This window comes from Misgurnus anguillicaudatus, chromosome 11 (assembly GCF_027580225.2).
Source record: "Misgurnus anguillicaudatus chromosome 11, ASM2758022v2, whole genome shotgun sequence".
In the NCBI taxonomy this organism is placed as follows: domain Eukaryota; kingdom Metazoa; phylum Chordata; class Actinopteri; order Cypriniformes; family Cobitidae; genus Misgurnus; species Misgurnus anguillicaudatus.
In genome coordinates, this window is record NC_073347.2 from 32626901 (window position 1) to 32649546 (window position 22646).

Consider the following 22646-nt stretch of genomic DNA (forward strand, 5'->3'; position numbering starts at 1 on the left):
TAATTACATGGTCAGGATTTTTCTAAGTTTATGGTCTGTTCTCTGCAAAGCCTGTATCTCTGAGTTTGAAGGCTGTTGAGTTTCCTTTCCTTCTGTATTCTTTACTAGAAAGACAGGTGTGTGAAATAGTCAGTAAAGATGAGTGACTTTGCAGTGACACACACACACACACACACACACACACACGCATGCACGCACACACACTGTACTGCGCTCCATTGGTGTCCTGCCCTGTGGAGAAGCAGCACACTGCTGTAAATTGGAATTTGCGCTCTGTGTGGCAGGAGTGCGTCTCGCGTACACACGCGGCTCCTCGACGAAAGAACAAAACAGTGATTTGTTTTTCTGTTGGTTTTCATTTTCTCTCCACTGAGCAGAAGAGAAGGAAGGGGGTCTGATGAAATGGGAGAGAGCAGACATGCGTCGGATGCGCGCCGCTGTGCTGAAGTTTGAGAAGTTTGTTCATTTGGAGGGTAGATTGAAGGAGACTGCGTCTGTGTTGGGGATTTGACACTCTGCGTTGAATTACGGGTCGATAGTGACGGGTAACTCCATACCTAGCTGCTTACCGTCCAAATCTCTGAAGGTCAATCTCAGCTCGACGATCAGGCTTGCGTGTTAAAATGGTTGTTAATTCAATACTTAAATCTTTAGCGTTTAAAGGAATAGTTCACACAGACATAAAAGTTAGCTTATCTTACTCATCCTCAAGCAATCCTGAATGTATATTAAATAATATCCTGACTTATGATGGTATTGGATAGTGCCCCATTTTTAAAGCTCCATAAAGCGCACCCATCCATGCAAATCTAATCTATGCAGGATTATTTCAAGCGATGGGTTTTCACCTGACCTCAACTTTGTACTGAACATGCATACGGATGTAGTTTGTAAAAGTACAAAAGTCCATTCTTTGACCTCAGAAGACATTTTAAAACTGCATTGATTATTGATGTGCTTTTTTGAGCTTTAAATAATTGGGCACTATCTAGTTCCATTATAATGCTGAAAAGAACCAAGACATTATTTAATATGAATCTAACTGTATTTGGCTGAAAGAAGAGAAAAGACTTTCCTACTTAGTCCTTTGTCTTGTTTAAAGTAAATCAAGATGTATTTTTTTGATGAGCAAAATGACCTACACTGTAAAAAAATAATATATATTCCAGCCGCTGGGGTGCCGGAAAAATACAGTAAAATAACAGGCACAATAAATTACAGAAATGTTCCGTAATACAAAAATATTTTTTTCTGGAATTTTTCATTAGTCATTCCAAGTTCTATTTAATTTTATGTGGAAAAAATTGAGTGAGTGGGGGGCCTTTAAATATTGTTGTGGGCAACTAGGGGGCCTTAAAGTAAAAATGTTTGGGAACCACTGATATATATATAGTATAGTATACTTGCTTTTTCATGGCTAGTATATAAAGTATGCATCCTTATTGGTAATGCATATTATTTAGGGCTGCATAACAACTAATCGCAACTAATCTTTTGCAGAATAAAAGTTTTTGTTTACATCATATACAGTATGTGTGTGTATTGTGTATAACAATTATGTATATATTAAAAACACACATGCATGTATATATTTTAAGAAAAAGTGTATATATTAAGTATTCATATTTATGTATAATATAAATTATATATAAATATAAAAATGTATATATACATATTAATATTTCTTATATATACACATGCATGTTTGTGTACTTCTATATACACCTAATTATACACAATATACACACTAATGATGTAAACACAAACGTTTATTCTGCAAACGATTAGTTGTTATGCAGCCCTAATATTATTATTAAATATTCAGGATAAAAATACCATTTGCAATCCTGTGACAAGTTTACTGTTATAATGTAGATAGTGCGAGAGATGTGCGATTATACTATTCAAAATATTTCATATCTGAAGTCTGAATTTTAATTTTCGAAAGTATGTAATTACTCATTCCAATCCATCTTGTATACACTGCAAAAATGACTTATTTATTTTTTTTTTGTTTTCAGTACAAATATCTAAAAAAAAATCTTAAATTAAGATGCATTTTCTTGATGAGCAAAATGACCCAAGAAAATAAGTCTAGTTTATAGACAAAAAATATGCAATTGAAAGAATTTATGCATTAAACAAGCAAAAACATCTGCCAATGGGGTAAAAAAATCTTTAACTATTTTCTTAACCACTTAATATAAGAAAAATACAAGAAAAAGTTGCTTACCCCATACCCCTTTATTTGCTTATTTTGGGCACAAATTTATTTCAATTGTATATTTTTGTCCTATTTCGGCAGCTGGGGTGCCGGAAAAATACCGTAAAGTAAAGGGCAAAATAAATTACAGAAATTTTCCGTAATACAAAAATACAGTTTTTTGTGTAATTTTACATTAACACTGTAAAAAAATCCAGAAAAAGTGTAAAATTCCGGAAGCTGGGGTGCCGGAAAAATATGGTAAAACAACGGGCACAATAAATTACAGAAATTTTTCCATAATACAAAAATACAGTTTTTTGTAATTTTACATTAACACTGTAAAAAAATCCAGAAAAAGTGTAAAATTCCGGAAGCTGGGGTGCCGGAAAAATACAGTAAAACAACGGGCACAATAAATTACAGAAATTTTCCAAAATACAAAAATAACGTGTTTTTTTGTAATTTTACATTTTTGAAAACCATTTTGAATGTAGGTTATTTTAGCTTATTTTAATGTCCAATTTTTAATAATTTTAAGTAATCTTAAGGCCCCCTTGGAAATCTGCTGAGGCCCCCATGTGTGCCCCGTACCCCTGGTTGGGAATAGATAACATCAGTACTGTATGTTTCTCAACAGACTCAACAGTAGATGTTCTTGAAACATTATTATGTGTGTACCTTTTACAGATTAATGTCATTTAAAGTCAATTTTATAGAGATCCAAGCTTTTGGAGGAACTGCCGTACTCTTTTTTTTTATTCATAAATAAATAACCTTGGTGATATACATCTATATCACTCAGCCTGCAAAGAGAAGAAAATTGCTTACGCTCCCACTAACACATTAGTATTTCATGTTTTTTTGAGTGTTTATTCATTTCATCTTTCATAAACTGACATACCGGCACCATCTGCACAGATCGTTCAATGGGAAACGGCCGAGATAACTCAATCCCATCACGCTCAGATGAAGCTGTAATTGGATAATTGTACGGCTCAGATGGAAAGAGCTATAGAAGATTTGGTGGAGAGACAGAGAGATGGTCATTATTCAATGAAGGGACCGAACCTGGCAGAGCGCTTTTCTCTCTTGCACTTTTTCCATCTTTTCCTCTTGGCTGAATCCTGCTACACTTTTATATGATGACCTGTCAGTGGAGACGTTTTACTGTAGGAGTCTGTAAAAGAAAAGAAAGAAAAGGCACGTACTGTATAGGCTCTGTTCCAGTACTACCTTGTGAGCTGCCTGCCTACACAACGTTTTAAAGCATCATACTGTAGGTACTTTACACTAATCTTGTTCTAAAAAACAAGTAAAAGAGTCGCTGTTGCGTGCTGTCCACCTGTGTAGTCTTTGATTTGAAGTACTTTATCCACTCAGAGATTTTCGATTTTGGCACTTGTTTTATTAATCTGCGCCCACTCATGCAGTCATGTTGTGTAGTGTTCATGTCTGTGATTGGTAGAGAGGTTGAAAGATTGTCTCTGTCTTTGTGGCATGGATGCCCAGGATTAAATTTTTCCCCAAATGGTTTCGAACAGAACAGGTGGCGCCAGGTGGATTGATTTTTGTATTATAATCCTAAAGCTCTATTGGAGTTTGGTGACCTCTTAAAGACACCAAGTGTAATCCTGTTGCTTTAAATTCTCTGTCATGTAAGACAGAGAGTGTGAATGTTTTAAGCATTGCTTTTGAATATATTGGCACTAGATTAAATGTGAGACAGATTGTTGATTTTAAAGAGGATCAGATCTTAAGCCATTAAACGTAAATTTTATATATCCAGTCCTGCTGTTTACATATATACATTTGGCAATGCACGGACCAAAAGAATGGCTAAAAATCCACTATTATTTGCTGTTTTTGAAATTTTTTCATGTTTTATGTTTAGTTTCAGTATTTTCACTTTAGTTGCAAAAAAAAAAAAGGTTATAACGGTACCTTCACACATAACGTCAGCGTTAACGCTTGACAGAGGTTGTGTCTAAAGTGTGGACCTGACGTGAACATCGTAGTGACAACAGCCAATCACATTGGACCCCAACACATGATCCTCTTTTCACTGGTCTTGCATAAACGTAATTGGCTAGTGTTTGCATTAGGTTATTTACATTAGACGGTCTGATTGGCTGATGCCAGCATTGATGCTTGAAAAGTTGAGAAACATTTAACTTCTGCCACGAGCAATGTCAGTGATGCGACGCCCACAAATCCACAATTCAGTTCGGCAACGCATGACATCACCCATTGAAAGTAAATGAGAAGTGTTAATGCTGATGCTCTGTGTGAATGTACCGTTAGTCAGTGAATTAAATGCCGTATTTTTATAAATGCCACTTTAGTCATTTCATTGGTATTTAACAAAATTGACTGTATTTTGCTGCAAAACCCTCTAAAGCCGCCTTTCCACTGTACATAACATACAGACACAATTGTGGGAGTTCGCCTCCTATTGGCAGTCGTAATGAAGTTTCAGTTTAATCATAACATGGGAGAGAAGCTCATTCCAGCGCAAGAGGTTTCATTCCAATATTTACCATAGTGGAATAAATACATGAACGCAAATGAATGAAACAAAAAAAAAAAACAGCTCTGCATATATGAACAAAGACTGCAAATTTTTTTTGGGAGAAAACATATGGAAACAAGATTAAAATAACATATACATGTTAAATTAATAATATATTACTTATCATTACTCAATTGTTTTTTTAAGGATTCAAATGTTACTGATAAAGTTAAACAAAAAGGATTAATAATTTCCACCTCACACACAGTTTTAGATTGGAATACTTAAGCAATATTGCTCGAGTAGGAGTGTGATATAGCTCTATATCATCACGGCTGTGATTAGGCCAGAGGCACGAGGCCGTAGGCCGAGTGCCGGAGGAAATCACAGCCGTGATGATATAGAGCTATATCACACGACTCCGAGAGCGATATTGCTTTTATACAACAGTTCGACGGCACACGTTTGAAAAACGAAAACTAGAAAACAACAATGGAGTAATTTTAAAAGCCTCTTCGGACAGAATGACAGGTAACACTTTCGGCTGCATTCAATCTCATATTAACTCAATGGACGGATTCGCCGTTTTTAAATATTACAATTTCTTGGTCACAAAGTGTAGTTTTAAGATTAGTTCAGTCGAGAATATATATGTATTATATTTAAATCTACAGTCGATTAGTAAAGATAGCGCCTGTTTGAACGTTTGCTTAGTGAGATTCGGTACGTATGAGAACCAAAGCATGAGCGGACGTCAGTGTTCACTCGCCCCGCTGACCACAGCCCTCTCTGGGCTACATCTCTGACAGGGATTCCCTGGCTCTGATATTGGCCTGATGGTCAAAAATTAGATCAAATCAGCAGTATTTGGTGTCATGATAAAACTATTACTTGTTTTCTTATTCATATTTAGTGTCTTTTGTGTTGTTATTGTTTTGGCGCGAGGTAAAAGTTAATAAAACTATACTTCTATAATGTTACTATTGCTTTACCATTTAATCTTAACGCGATACGAGCACTCGGTTATTATTAGACTTCGTTCTTGTCAGTACTATGTAAAACTGTTTTTTATAAGTGTCAGAGATATGTTTTTGCATGCTGCTTATAAATATACCAGTGGCGATATCTCATAACATGTTTTAATAGTCACGTCGCGATTAAATAAATGATCAATGTCCACATTTAAAAGCTGCGGTGCTTACCTGCAGTTCCACGGTGTTTTCGTGTTCTGATAAGAGATATAGCTCCAGAAAAAAAACGAGTGTTTATATTCCTCTTTCCAAGTGTTAATCGTCCACACGATGTGACAAGACATTACTCCCATTAACTTTAACGTAACATCCAAGAGCGCTGATCTTTGACGGAATAATAACTTCCGAGTGGGGATTCACAGACTGATTTATGAGCTAGTGAGCTAATGAGACACACAGACATTGTTTAAAAACAGGGCGTCTGTGTTTTTCCATTCAGAGATGAGCCTGTTTAGGACCTCCATTCACTAGGTGGCGGAATGATACGAAAGGTGAAGCGGTTACTGTGCCGTTATCAGTACAATATCGCATAGCTCTTAGCCAATCAGATTCGAGAACCAGAAAGAACTGTTATATAAAATGCAATACATCACTTCCAGTCGGTATATCGCACGCGGTGTAGTCGCACAAGTTAACATTTTTTAACGGATCCAACACTCAAAACGGATCCGAAAATTACGCATTCGCAGATGGCCGACACCTCACGCACCTTTTACGACTCTCCATAGGAAATTAATGACTTTATTGTCCATCATTTGTTGTGTACAGTGGAAAGGCTTTGGTGCATGCAAGCTTTTTTGGCAAAAATCTCCACTTTAAAAAAATCCACTTTTTTGGACAAAATGGTTAAAATTGGAAAATCTCTAAAGATGCAAACGGTGAAAGTCAGAATGTAAAAATGAAGAACTTAAGCACACACAGGGGGCGCTGTGATGCATCCAGTTGCCACATTCGGGTTGTATTCAGGCTCAAGTACACACAAGGGACCCAAGTTTTAATGTGATCCACATTCGTCATTTCACATTCATTTTCCGTGCACTTTGAGGACCTTGCTGAAATTTTTTTACTGAATGGCCATAGGCCAGGATTTAGCAGATTTGAAGCGAAAGTATTTAATGAATGTATGATATGTGCATAGAGCAATCGGTTAACATAATTATCTCATTTTTGACTGAGGTGATGTTAAGCGCTTTTACATCGGGGTGAAGAACCCTTTATATTTAGGAGTGAACTGTATCAGGTAGTAGGGACATCAAATGTACACTTGAATGGCCAAAAAATGGTCCCTAGCTGTCACCGGGGTGGTACCCTTTGAAAAAGTACACCGTTGTACCTAGACAGTTCCTGATAGTACCTCAGAGGTACATATTGGTACCAAATGTATTCATATCTCTACCTAAATGGTATTCGGCATACATAGTCACAGCTTAGTACCATTTTTTGACCATGTGTTCTGACAGTCTATGGTATTGCTTTAAATATGCATTATTCATGACATAGACTTAACATAGAAAGAGAAAATGTAAGACACTGCTGCAGTTCAGATTTTTCCCATGATAATTTTTTTTGGGAAGCCAGACCCCAAAAAATTCTCATTGTTGCCATTTTCTCCGCTAAATGAAGTCTAAACTGCATCATCTGAGTTAATTACAGTTTGCACGTACACACTTATCCCTAAATGGCATTTTGCAACATTTGTTTTTACGGTGTGCTTTGAGTGGTTTTGTATTCTCTGTTGTCTCTTTCTGTGTCACTATCAGGAGTTACTGCAGGGTTTGAACACAGACAGTTTGTTTGTAGCTCTCATTGCGGAGGGAATTTATCACGCCAGATACACATTCATTTGTGCTTTGTGGGTTAATGCGCACCACTTAACGTGCTGGCGCCGTAGGGGTCATTGTGTCTCTGTTAGGATTTGTCTAATAAAAGGGTTGGTTAAGCATTAGTTAGCCGTGTTAAACTTTCATCCATTAGCAGCCGGTAATTGCTCGGGCTTAATTGCATAAGCGCGGTCCCCACGGCAATAAAGAGGGTGAATGTCCAAACTCTCTTTTCTTGTTGCTCTGGTGACTCGCTTTTTCCTTCACACACACACAAACTTACCGCTTGACTGGTTGCTGACACATTTCTTCCCTTAGTCCAGTTGTATGCATGTAAGAAAGAGAGAGAAGCAGACACACAGGCTGTGTTGGGAATCATATACTAACATATTGTCTCCGCAGTGCTGTTGTGTTTATGCATAGCATGTGCAAAGCAATGCAACAAACAGCAATCTTCCATTTATCAGGGTTGGATTATGGACCGGACCCATGCACCAAGGCCCCAGGCTACCAGGGGACCCTAAAGTTTTAGGCAGCATTACTCACACTCTCAAAAGTTTAAAAACTTTTTTCAATAGTGCACACATATTGCAAACAGAGGTCTAGAGATAAACACCAGGGTGTTTAGGCTGTGACTGTTAGTCTTTTAATGTTAGTCATTTGATGCAGAATAAGACACAAGCAGTAACTGTTGCTATAGGGGCAGTAATTATTTGATATTCGCTTAACGCAGCTACGACTGTCAGAGAAAAACTATGGGCCCTATCATACACCTGGCACAATGCAGCGCAATGCGCAACGCAAGTGTTTTTTGCTAGTTTAAACTCGCCATAATTTTCATTTTCACGTTTAGCACCACGTTATTTAAATAGCAAATGCGTTTGCACCCAATTTTGCGCCCATGGGCGTTCTGGTCTAAAAACGAGGTGTGTTCAGGCGCATTGTTGGCACGTTGCTATTTTGAGGCAACTAAAATAGACTACGCCATTGACCAACAAAAACCTGCTTTAAAGTCTAAAGGCAATAGCGCAATATTGTTTTTGTTATTTAATGTGCGCGTTAGTAATATGCGCCTATAAACGGGACGACAACGCGCATTTGCTTATCACATTGATGCGCAGCAGCAAATACACGTTTTAAATATGTAAAATCAGGATTAAAATGTAAAAGATTATTATTGAGTCTCTTGGACACAAATGAGGACCGATTATGAGACGTTCAAAGGGGTAAAGAGCTGCTTCACCTGTAGCCTGGAAAGTAATTAAATGTTTTGCTTTAAATAAATGCATCTATTTTTAAATGTTTTTTTTAAATAATGCCACACAGATTTATTCTATATGGTGACTCTGTACCTGTGGATATGGTGAGATGAGAAACATTTTTAAGTAATGCTTTAAAAAAAAAACTCATGGCGCTGTCCGAGTGCTGAATCGGCTCTCCGCACGTTGTAAATTCTTTATCTCCTGTTTGTTACAAATACAGTATTTTTAGAGTACAAACCTTTTCTTACATACTTGTAAATTATTTTTTGATGATGTTGGATGTCCTTACATTTACAGCAATTAAAAGCCTGCTATTTTTACTTACATGACTACAAGAAATGGCTTTTAAAGGTTTAAATCCAAAAAATTTCAATACAAATGAAAACAACACGATTATTAAACATTAATCTAAAACTGGGGGTCTTCTTCATCTGCTTAGTTTTTCAGTTTACAAAGTCTGTGATCTAAATTAGACATAGCAACAGCGCAACTGGCTTTTAAAGCAGATGAGAGATAAGACTCACCCAAAACACACCCATTACTCATTACAAGAATAGGAACAACCCTTTTACACTGTGCCTTTGGCGCACAAAATTTTTCCCCGTCGTTAAATTAGCAAAAGTGGATTCGGACATGCCCATTTAAACCGTGCGCTGTGCGCTTGCGTTTAGATTGTTAAAATAGGGCCCTAAAACTGCACCATATTCAGAGCAGAAAAGGCGATGGGAAATCTGTCTGCAATCGATCAGCCTGTGTTTCGCTTTAACCACACACACCTGCCATTTTTACCTTCAATACGCAGAGCTAATACAACATCAGGTGTAATGAGAATAAATGAGCTGTGTGTGTGCATGTGAACGCAATTCCCCTTGGAAGAGGACTTTGACTTTATGCTTATTAAAGGGAATAGTTCATGCAAAAATAAAAAGTCTATCAATTATTTACCCATTTACCCAACATGTATGCGTTTTAAAAGATGTATTGTAAGCTCCATCCATCTGTTTTCCAAACATTGACAGTTCAGCATGACCAAGGCACGGACAGATAAACACTATGGGGCGGTTTCCCGGACAGGGATTAGACTAGTCCTAGACTAAAACATTTGTAAACACAACTTGAACTGACATATCTTAAAATACACCAGTGCCCTTTGTTTTGCCTCAAAATGCACACAGGTAATGTTTTTAGTAAGGCATGTTTGTTAAAACTAGTTATATTTCGTAATTAAACTAAGGCCTAGTCCTAGATTAAGTTAATCCCTGTCCGGGAAATCGCACCTATAAAACAATAAAAAGCATTGCACCTTTTCAATCCAAGCATTGCATGTTTGCAGTGGACTATACCATGCACAAGTGTAGTTACTTTTATTGTGTTTTTGCCCTTGGCCTGACAGATGTGGTCACCATGATCTGTCACTGTTTGACAAGAGATTTGTGACTAGTGTAACATTGCAGCACACAAAGGTGAGCAAATCCGAGAGTTAGTGTTTTGGGCGAGCTGCTCCTTTAAGATAAGTTGTGTACAGTGCAAAGCGAATGGAGACATGCACAGTTAAACTGATAATAAATATCCATGTTTACACAATCAAAATCAAACTCTTTTTTGCTTTGATGAAAAGGCAATCTAACGGACAATAAAACGAATCTGTAGCTTCATTGCTATGCAGATACAATTTATTTAAGAGCATTAATTGAGATGGGCTTTATTAAATCAGACAGGATAAATTACTTTAATGATGTTATTGTCGTGTCTAACATTGCTAAGAGCTAATTACTTTTTATCTGTTGCCACGGCAGCATGGTTTCGATAGCCCCGCTTATGTGCCGCGCCGTTGCATTTTTCCTTTTTTTTTTCTGTAGTGAAGCCTGTTTTTAAAATGACTATCATCAAGACAAGGTTTAACAGTGATTGTTAGCAATTAACCGTCAATGTAATCTTACAAGGATATACAGAACATATACACAACCCTCATATACCTAAAGGAGCATGTTTTCTAAAATAATCAGTATTTGGGTGATTATATATTTGTAGGTACATTTGGTGTTCATTTTGTTTTCTTTTTAGTAATGGTTATATTTTTAATTATTTAAACAATTTGATACTCATTCTCATGGATCTCAAGATGTTAGAGGCCATAACCATAAATGCCTGAGTGATCTTTTAAGACAAAATATATCTGCTAGACTGTTGAGATCTGAGAAAATAGTGTTGATGGTTCCTAAATCTAGATTGAAGCTGAGGGGCGGCCATGCCTTTTCAGTCGTGGGGCCAAAGCTGTTACATTTACAGAATTTAAATCTAAGTTTAAAAACGTACCTTTTCTCCAAGGCTTATAATTATCCTTAGAGTATAAGGATCTGTCATCTATCAGTGATTTTATTTTTTCCTCCTTAGTGTTTTATTTTATGTCTTGTTAGCAAGGTGTGTACGGCACAGTGTTCAACCACTGTTGTTTTTATTGTGCTTTATAAATACATTTTGATTGATTGATTTGATAAAAACCAATTTTTTTGGAAAAACATTTTATATAGCTGAAAAATCATGATTTTCTTTTTTCCATGATTTTCAGCTAGACATTTTTCAGAAAATATTATATTGTTATGACCTTTGAAGTCTTGTAAACCATGAGAATGAGTACCAAATTACTTAAATAAATAATAACCATTTGAATAATGTTTTTGGACACCAAATGCACCTGCACCTTACTTTTGGATTGAAAGTCAAAATAAGACAGTTTACTTTTATCTGACTGGATACATCACTGGCTAATTAATGGATTTGACGAATTTTGGCAGGTTACTGTACTGACATCACAGCTTTGATGTATTTAGGGCCAATCTCATTTCTCTGTCTTACCCCTTCCCCTTTGTCTTCGTCTTCCCCTTGCCCCTCAAAACTGAGTAAAGGGGAAAGGGGTAAGACAGATCGTTCGTCTAAAAAATGAGACACCACTCGATTACCGTTTGCGTCACCTTCCCTTGCGCTAACTGGCTGCTACGTAAACAGACAAGCGTTGACAAACAAAGAAGATGCCGTTGTCTCAGGTTGTGGTATCGATTGCCTGAGCGGAGCTCAACAAATAGCGCATAACTTAGCTGCTAGCTAGCGCCTTAACTAGCGATTCAAAACAAAAACATTACAATTACAACCGCTTGAACATTTTATTAAAAGTATCATAAAACTTGTGTCATAATATAATCTCAATTAAATTGCAGAAAATAATGTTACTTTCATTTGTGTGACTTCTTGACAGTTCGACGTTCATCAATAAAACGTCTTGATGCCGGCTCTCCTGAGCGATTCCTACGTTAACGTTTACCCCTCTCTTTCAAGTGTGCTCCTTATCACACTTCGGTTCAAGGGCTATGTATCCCTACGCCTTGGCCCTACCCCTTGATCAAACTGAGAATTGAGACACCACTTCGCCTCACATGAACGCGCAAAACCGAGGTGAAGGGGTAAGACAGAGAAATGAGACGCACCCTTAGAGTTGAGACACCTAGTAGCAAGTAAACTAGATCATAACTATATATTCTGCATTCTTTCCTCGGTTACAGTATGTCTGTAAAATATTATTATGGTATTTTCTAGTTCAGATAAACCTAAACATCACATAAACCTGTAATTATTTATTCAGATGTTTTCTATCCACTTTAAGTTGGCTGTACTTAGTTAAAATAAGATGCAAAATGGACCAGACTTAATCCAGTTATTGCTATCATAAGCCCCTTTGACACACAGATTACAGAAAATACACAGAAAATGTGTCCATGAATTGTTTGATTTTGGTTCATTCACACTGCTAATGATTTTTCGAAATCTGTGTGTGCATTCACACGCATACTGTAAAGATCCCATAAAGACACAGGACGTGTTTAAAGTCATGCACTTGCTAGTTTTTTCTTCAGTTTGTTTATTATCCCTGACTCTCGCTCGAGAAACCATGCACGTCCATTTTTGTTCATCATCTCTTTCCCCGCCATTGACAAGTTAACTCATCAATTAAAACGCTTCCCTGCCAAAGACGAGTTTCCCCAGCAATCCGCACTTCTGCTATTATCCACCAGGTGGAGCTCTTTCACAACATATAAAACACGGAAGTATTCCCTTACTGAGGGTTTACAACACCAGATGCGAGTTCAACGATTTGCGCAAGTATTACATACAAAGTCAATGCAAAGATGCGATCAGACGCGTCCTCGCGTGGGGCGATGCGAATGACGCGATATGGGCAGCGCGTTATCCGTGAAAACACACGCTATTCGTCTCAAACGAGTCTTAGCCCAAGTTGAAAATATACCCACAACCATCTGAAACTCCTTAAGTATTTATCCCTCTAATGTTTTTGTTGAACACAGAAGTCCAGTGGTTTGTAAAAGCCAAGTAAACGCTGTAAAACACATCAGTGCCATTATCTACAGAAAACAGAGGATGCTTCAGAAGATGTCTCCTTTATACTGCTCCAGGAAATTGAAGAGATAAATTCTTTCCTCATCAGTCTCTCTCTCTCTCTCTCTAGCTCTCTCTCTCTCTGTGTTTGATTCAGTTTCTCTGATCTCTGTTATATTTGTAGAACAGATAAGATTCTTGCATGAGCCAAGAGGCCAAGAGCTGATCGCTTGTAGAGCTATTGGCAGTACAAAAAGGTCCAGATCTTCTCCTGTCTGCTGGACATGAGAATATAGACATCAGGATGATTTTATCAGTAGTTGTAACCGTCTTGGTGGAAAGATGTGATGTTTCAGCATTTCAAATCATTGATTTGAGTTCAGGTCAGTTTACATCAGATACTGTACACTTCTGTCAGAGTGCTTTAAAGAGGACTTCACAAGACTTTTTTAAGATGTAAAATACATTTTTGCTGTCTCCAGAGTATGTATGTGAGGTTTTAGATGTTAAAATTGCTACTTTGTAGGTGTGGGCAAAATTGTGCTGTTTTGGGTGTGTCCTTTAAATGTAAATCTGATCTCTGCACTAAATGGCGTGGTTGGATAGTGCAGATTAAGGGGTGGTACAGTATTATCCCCTTCTGACATCACAAGGGGAGCCAAATTTGAATGACCTATATTTTTCATATGCTTGCAGAAAATGCCAAAACTAAGTTACTGGGTTAATCTTTTTCACATTTTCTAGGTTGCTAGAAGCACTGGGGACCCAATTATAGCACTTAAACATGAAAAAGTCAGATTTTCATGATATGTCCCCTTTAACAAATATTGTAATATGTGTGCAAGCACACAATTGTTAACTAAAATGTTTAGTTTAAGTCCATTTTAGTCCAACATCATTTTTTCCTTTTGAGTTACTTCAATGAGACAATTAATCGCATTGTTATGATTCACTTTAAGCTATCTTTAGCTTTTGGGCTGAAATATGACCTGGACATATTCTTGAGAGGTTTTGTAAGATTCACCCATTGAGACAACAATCATCTATTTTTGGGATTATCCTGGATTTGTTCCGCTTGTGGGACAGAAAATTTAAACCACCCCTGAGTGAATGAATGTAGGTCTCAGTCATTTAAGCCCCCTTTGTCTCTCTGAAGGGATAGTATATTTTAGAGCAGTTGTATTTTGAGAAAAATAGGTCGGCGTATATTTATGATAACCCTGGATTAATCTGCAAAAAAAAAAAAAAAACATTTCTGAAAGTACAGTAATTTTGTTTTCCATTAAAACTGTCTAAATATCTTTAAGCAAGATAAATTTACTTCATATATATTAACTAAATTTGCAAAATGATGTTTGTTTTGCAGGGGATACATATTGAATTAAGTTTATTTTTTCTAACCCATTGGGAAATTGTTTATTTTCTTAATTTAATCATAAATCTTGCTACATTTGATTAGATTTGTTCTTTAAACAGTGTGATACGGTTTTGCTCCCTGAGTAAATTCATCTTGTTTTAAAGGTGTCAAAAAATACTGATTAAAATTTTTTTTTTTGCTGGTTAAAAACTGTTTAAATGTGTGTTGGAAGTGTTTTGTCGTTTTGTGTTGGAACAATTCAGGCATTTTGTAAATTTTTGAAAGTCAATCTCAGTCTTGTCACAGGAATAAAATGATTAATGAAAACATTGCACTTTGGCAAAACAATCAAAACCATGATGTGTTGATGCTCTTTTGTGGAATATTTTTTTAAAACGGACTCTCATTTGCATCCATTTTAATTGGGCTCACAGACACTGGATGAGGTTTTTTGGCAGTAGTAGATTTTTTTAGAGTTATTTATTTCAAATCAGCAACACCTCATCATTGACAATTCATTTAAAAATAGCATGTTGGCAGGGTTTCACTTTTCTGAGTCATTTATTTTAATGAATAATGTTTGTTTAATGCCAGTCTTGTCTTGTTCAAGTGTGACAGTTTGCTAGAAATCTATCATCAAGCAAGATTAAGTTCTTTAAGAGAAACGGAGAGGTGTGCTACGGCTCTCCTGATTTTGCCAATTGGTTGATGTCCTCAAAGCAACATTATGTTGTCTAACATTTCAATCAACCTATCAGATTTCAGAAATAAGTTTACAGTTTACAGTTTGAGATTAGCTCCTTCTAGACAATTGTTTATCACTTATAATTTCCCTCTAATCTTAGGGTTTGGTTATGGTTTGGGGTGGGTTTGGCTCAAGACAATGGGCCATATTTTAATGATCTAAGCGCATGGTCTAAAGCGCACAGTGAACAGTCTAAAAGGGTGTGTCCGAATCAATCTGCTAGTTTAACTACGGGAAAATGGTTTATGCGCCTAGTGCACAGTCTAAAAGGGTTCCTATTCTTGTAATGGGTGTTTTTTTGGGTGTAACTTTCAATAAACCAATGACAGTCTTATCTCTCATCCCCTTTAAAAGCCAGTTGCGCTCGCGCCAAGGCAGATTGCCTATTTACATGATGGAGTTTGTAAGCGGAAAAACTGTAAGCAGAGGAAGAAGACCACCAGTTTAAGATTGATGTTAAAAAAATTGCGTTGTGTTTTATTCATTATAATGCTTATTTTTGTAATTAAAGCTTTGGTTCTCTTTAAAATGTGTTATTTTAGTAATGAAGTAATAAGTAAGCAGTGCTAATTTTAATTGCTAATGAAGTTTGTTGCATGATCACTTTAATCTCAATTTACAAATATGCAAAGAAAAAAAAGGTTTGCATCAGTAAAAATTCTTTATTTGTAACAAACAGGAGATAAAGAATTTACAAACGTGTAGAAAGTTCAACACTGGGACAGCGCCGTGTTTTAAAAAAAAAAAACTTATAAATCAGGGTTTCCACGGGTCCTTGAAATCTTTGAAAGTTTGTGAATCTGGATGAAAAATTCAAGGCCCTGGAAAGTTTTTGAAAATATACATACATAGATACAGATCATTGAAAGTGCTTGAATCTATTTTATGCAAGAGGTTTTCTGGAAAAAAATCCATATTATTCCCTGTGTAGTGTAGGATAATATCATAAAAGACATTTTTAGACTTTTTAAGCATGCTAAACTGTTCGCTTTAAATGCTTATATCTTCTGTATGCGAATATTGATTCATACCAAAATGCTTTTTTGCATAGTTGTGTTTGACACATGAAAACATCTCGGGTTACGTTTGTAACTGTTGTTCCCTTAGAAGGGAACGAGGCGCTGCGTCTCCCTCGCCATACTTCCTGCGTCCCTGTAACGCCATCTTTGGCAATATTTCAGATAGCGAAATATTTGCTGGCTCCAGCGTCACCCTGTCTTTGTCGTTAAGCCTCACCATTGGTTGATTTTGATATACACATTCAGGCGCACTTACTCTTGGAGGTGTCCCCAAAGTGTCACCGCAGTGACGCAGCGCGAGTTTCCTCGAAAGAGAAATGTAACAATGTATCTTTAAAGGTAACACGATGTAAAATTGCTCTCATTTGAAATGTACCCCACATTTAGTCCTTAAATTTGAGGGTATTAGACCTGGAAGTCCTTGAAAGGTCCTTGAATTTGAAGTTGACTTGTGGGAACCATGAAAAAAGCAAAGGAACAAAGTCATCATATACAATAAATTAGTGCGGAAGCATTTAAAAATCGAAATGAATGCAATATTTGCACTTTTAAAAATAATCATATCCATCATATTTCCACAGTAGGTTCCTGTCTATCCTGCCGTAAAGTTATTAACAGTAAGACGCAGTACAGTACAGTTAGGGAGTAATAATGAATTTGTATGCGTGTTAAAATATGATCATGGTCTCTTTCCAAACATAATTGTCTTAGTTATATTGCATATGAGCACGTAAAACAATGCTGTATCAGTTTACAAGCCTCTTATAAAGTTTATGATTGTGAAACTAGAGTTGAGAAATACACAATTACAATGCGCATGAAGACAACTATTTTAATTGCACTAATATAATTTTGATTTACAATATTTACCCACGTGTGCATTTGTTTATGTTTGTGTATTAGTGAAGACACTTTTTGATTTCCATACAAATACAACTTGATGTAGGTACAGTGTATTATATAGATATAACAGAAAACTGAGTCTTTAGGGAGTTTGATTAGTTAAACAGTGTGTGCTACAGTAATGCTACAATAATCACGTACATTATGAGACAAATTAGGCAAAGGACACATTGTTATTTTAATGTGTGATTCTGAGTGTGAAATTTATCTTTGGTTTAATTGTTATTTGTTCAGTCATGTAGAGAAAAAAAGATGCAGCATCTGCACTGTATATTAAATATCATTTATTTTGTGAGGGAAAGAAACTGGCAAACAACAGCATCAGATAAAGTCATGCTGTGAATATATACTGTACTGTACCGCATTATATATGACATACATATTCTCGGGACAGCAGTAGCTGACTTGTTTACGTTAAGTTACATTATGTACAAACTTAAAATATTTAAGCTAATTCAACAAGTACAAGTATTTAAAGAAATACTCCACTTTTCATTAAAAAATTTACTCAACCCCATGTCATCCAAGATTTTTATGTCTTTCTTTGTTTAGTCGAGAAGAAATTATGTTTTTTTGAGAAAAACATTCCAGGAATTTTCTACATATAATAGATTTTAGTGGACCTCAACGGTTTACACTTTTAATGCAGTTTAATCTATCAAGCGAAACGCCATTTTCGCCAACAAATACTTTCAAGCCACAAACTTCTCGTCTTTTTAAGGTGTCAAATAAAAAGTTATAAATACAATATAGATAATTTATCATAACATGTTAAAATTGCCACTTGGTGAGCGTGAGCAAAATGTGTCGTTTTTGTGCGTGTCATTTTAGATGCAAATGAGTTTGTCTGTGCACTTAATGGCTGTGCCGTGGTTGGATAGTGCAGACTGAGGGGCGGTATTATCCCCTTCTGACATCACAAGGGGAGCCAAATTTCAATGCCCATTTTTCACACATTGTAAAAAATGTTTGCTGCCTTAAATTTTTTGTTGAATCAACTCAGGTTTACAAGTCATGTCAACTTACTTTTTTAAATCTTGATGAATCGATACAACTTATAAAATGAAGTTGACTTTAAGTTATAACAACTCACCTGTAGTTATAACAACTCATCTCTAGTCAAGATAAATAATAGTAAGTTGAAATGACTTGTAAATCCGAGTTGATTCAACAAAAAAATTTAAGGCAGCAAAGTATTTTTTACAGTGTTGATAGAAGCACTGGAGAACCAATTATAGCACTTAAACATGGAAAAAGTCAGATTTTTATGATATGTCCCCTTTAAATATCACACTTAGAATATCTAATTCGGCAAAGTACTTAAGTTACATTATTTGCAGTAGAGGTTAATTAAAACACATAAATTATTCAAGCTAATTTAAAACTAATTTTAAATTCAGTTATCAATAAGAATGTATTTTGTTCTCCAAAAAATAGGCTTCATTTTCTTAATGCAAAGTACAGTTATTATCGTATTATTTCTTTTGATTTTGGGGTAAATGGAACCTGGGCATGTCATGAAATGCGTTACAAGCTATTATACCACGGGTCTGTTGAATGCTGTATTCTGATTGGCTGAGAAATGTTCCGTGGGTATGCATTACTTTCTGATATCGCACACCTAATTTGTCAAATGCCTTAAAAATAGGCACCAGAGCAATGTTTGTGGTAACCGTGGTATAAGAGGAATAATAGACTCCGGTCCTTTGAATTATTTGAAAATAATGCACACCCGCTTCGCGTCGTGCCGCATTGCACCTTGGGTGTGCATTATTTTCTTATAATTCAATGGCCCGTCATCAATTTTTCCTTACTTAAAATGTACTTAAGTTAATAAAAAATCAGTTGAAAAATGTACTCTTTTGTTTCAAATCAACTTGGGTTTTAATATAATTTTTGGCTAAACTGTGCTTTTAATGTCTTTGGTTCTGGGAATCTTGTGTTACAGGCTCAGTAGCTGTAGTTGGTCCTATCAGGTTTAAAACTTAATAAGTGAAGCAGTTACTTTAAAGACGTTATCATGGGACTTGAGTTTTGTGTAGTGCTAAGAATCGCTGTCAGTTCTTTTCCCAGAAGCAGGAAAGAGGTGATTTTTTTATGAAGTCTTAGTATTGATGAATTGTACTATTGATTCTTTTGACACGTCAAGGCACTTTTAGCTTTGAATTGTTCATAACCACTGAAGCAAGACCACCTGCACTTCTCACATAACCCGCTCTGTTTCTCCTCGTGTGTTCTGCTTTGTTCTTTAAAAGCAAGACTTTCAAACATAAAGAACCGCCAGAAAGTCCACTATAAGCCATAAATGATGTCGTGTCTCTTTTTCGATTTTTCATTCCCAGCCCCGCCTGCTCTGAAGCTTTCTGTGAACGAGACGTACGTGGTGGACCCGGGTCAAGACGTCACGCTGTCTTGTGAGGTAACTGCTGGGTTTCCCACACCTACGGTTAGCTGGTCGAGATACCCCGGGTCTCTCCCGCAGCGGTCTGTCATTCGAGGCGGATCACTCACTCTCTGGTCTGTGACTACCAATGATGCGGGCGTCTACAACTGCACGGCCGTCAACAATGTTGGAAACCCTGCGAGACGAACTGTCAACCTTATTGTGAGAAGTAAGTCTGTCTAGTTTGTATAGTAGTAGTTTTACCCATATATGAACTTCTCTCATAATTTACTCCTCAAATTTTTAGAAAACTAAAGCTCCAGAATGATCAAAAATAAATAAATAAATTCTGGACACGTTTTGAGCATGCAGGCTCTTCCTCATAGTTCCAGTTAAACAAAAACAATTTTATATTAAAGGTGCCATAGAATGTAAAACTGTACATAGGCATAGATGAATAACACACGTTCTGTACATTGTAATGACGATTGTTTCCTCCTTCTTATGTAAACCTTGTGCATGCAAAAGACCGCTGTAAAACTGTGACATTAAAGTTGTGATGTACAACATTAAATTACACATTAAATTAATTGCAATGTTGTTACAATGCTAAAAACAAAGACTGCTTAGTATTCTTAGCTAACTGCTTAGTTATCGCTATATGCTAGGTAATGATATGCTAGCGTTTTGGCAGAAGTTGTACTATTGACGTTACAGTTACGTTTTGCAGGTCCATACTCAAAAAACACAAACACTAAAAGTGGACCTATTTCCTTGTGAAAACAACGCTATTTTGTGTATGTGGTATAATATAATGTGTTGCTGTTTTTTATGGTTAAAAACACATTATTTTCCACATTATTAACGCACTGATTTTATACAAAGCTCATCGATTGAAAAGCGATGTGTCTCTGATTGGCCAGCTAATATGTACGTTGTGATTGGTCTGAATACCTCTGACGTCAGCCGGAAATGTGACGCTCCTTACCATGTTTGAAAGATTCGATTGCTGACAGGAGTTAACTTACCGGCTAAGTCCAAAGCGGGAGGAATTATGATAATATCAGTCTTCTCTACATCACCAATCCCAGGAAGTAAACTGTTGCCTACAATCCATGTGCTTGTTGTAGTCCAAGAAAAGAGATTTGCTTTGGGGTTTGTACCTTTTGCGTATCGTTAACATGTACCAATACACACCGAGACACCGAAGGAAATGTAAAAATGTGAATCGGACCATAGTTGCTCTTTAATAAAGCCACATACCATCTATGTAGGTATCAAAAAAACAATGTAATATATTCTAACAATGCATTCTTTGGCACCTTTAAAACTCCATCATGTTATTTTCTTGTATGGGGTTAGTGTGGTTAAGCTCCAAAAAGTCCATATATCTATCAGTAAAGTAATGCAAATGACTTGATATAATACCTTTTGTGAAAAAAATAAACAATATACGCACATCTAAAACCGTATGCCGTTTTTTTAAATCTTACAGCAACTTCAATGCTTTTTAATATGAATTAATAATATTTCATATAAATAAATTCCTTACAGTAAATTTTGATTCGTAATACTGTAGTTTTTACTGCACTAAATACAAGGTTTTTTTTACCGGTAATACTTAAATACACAAACATTTTTGTACTTTTTTACCTATACTCAAAAATTGTTACTTGGGCACAACATTTTTACGGGCCAGATTTGCTAAACAGGGAAAATTAGCATCAGAGTAGAAAGTAAAATATTTTTACAGGAAGTAAAAATTTCTGCAGACTTTTTACAGACAAAGGCGCATATTAAAGAACACGGACGCAAAAATCTAACTTGCAAAAATCTAATTAGCAAAAATCTTATTTGCAAAAATCTAACACGTGGGTGTGCATTATTTTCGAATAATTCAACGACCCGTCGTCAATTATTCCACAGTTACCACATAAAAATTGTGCCTATTTTTAAGACATTTAACAGGTCAGGTGTGCGGTTTATTCAACACTCAACAGCCCTGTGGTATAATGGGGCATACACACAAAACGCAAATTCACCAAATTGTGCAAGTAGATTACATACAAAGTTAATGCAAAGACGCGAATAGACGCGAACACGCACGTGGTGATGTGAATGACGCAAATTGGGCGTCACGCTCTTCACCTCAAACGCGTGAAAATATTCAACTAATTCGTAAAATTCGCATGACATGAAGTTAAATCCTGCATGTAATCTAGAGCGAGGATTGTGTTGCTTTGCGTTCGGTGTGTATGCAGCATAAGACATGCTTTTTTTAGCGTCGGACGCAAACCTTTGTAAATTGCGTTGCTTGATTAATTTATATACTCACCTTCTATTAATTTTGCGTTTGAATGGGATACTTCTAAAATGGATATGCAATAAGGTGTTCATGCCTTTTCAGAGCTAATCTTCACTGCATGTCTTTGGTAAATCCTGACAGTGGTTTTTAAAGCCGCTCTATGCAATTCGGCGTTTTTGTCAAACAGCGACCCCTAGAGTCGCTGGAGAATACTTGCAACTGTCGTAATTTTCCACTCTAGTACTCCAAAGATAATGACAAGGTAATGTTTCACAATTTCATACAAAAATTAGGCTACTGCATAGTCTACTAAACTACAGATGATGGTAATAGGATAATAAGAAGTTTATTCCAAGTGTAGAGTGCATATAATAATAAAGTACCACGTTTGCTAGCTTATAATGTTTTTACATGATTGTAGGTAAATCACAAGTAAACATTACAAAACGCCATGACAAAGTTAATTGTGTACGTTGCATTGTCTCATAAAATTGTTCGTTATAATGTCACTATACATGATTATTGCTATTTATCATAATAGTTTGCAAATTGTGCATGTTTACACTATTTACAACCTTTAGGCTTATTTATGTCCTGATAATTATGTGAGATATTGACAACTGTTGTCATGATAATCGCATGACATACTACAAGCAAGCGCAACAACATGCAACATAGACCGCAAACAAATTTACAAATGAGAGATTTACTTACTAG

The 22646-nt window shown here is 36.2% G+C and overlaps 1 protein-coding gene across 3 annotated transcripts in view; it reads left to right on the forward strand.

Moving 5' to 3' along the window:
* The window catches only part of mdga1 (MAM domain containing glycosylphosphatidylinositol anchor 1), a 312596-nt gene that overhangs the window by 165939 nt on the left and 124011 nt on the right, over positions 1 to 22646 (forward strand). For all 3 annotated transcript variants that reach the window (XM_055169632.2, XM_055169631.2, XM_055169633.2), the window contains exon 7: positions 19584 to 19853. In XM_055169632.2, coding sequence (XP_055025607.2) covers positions 19584 to 19853 — 270 coding nt within the window. The remainder of the gene's footprint in view (positions 1 to 19583; positions 19854 to 22646) is intronic.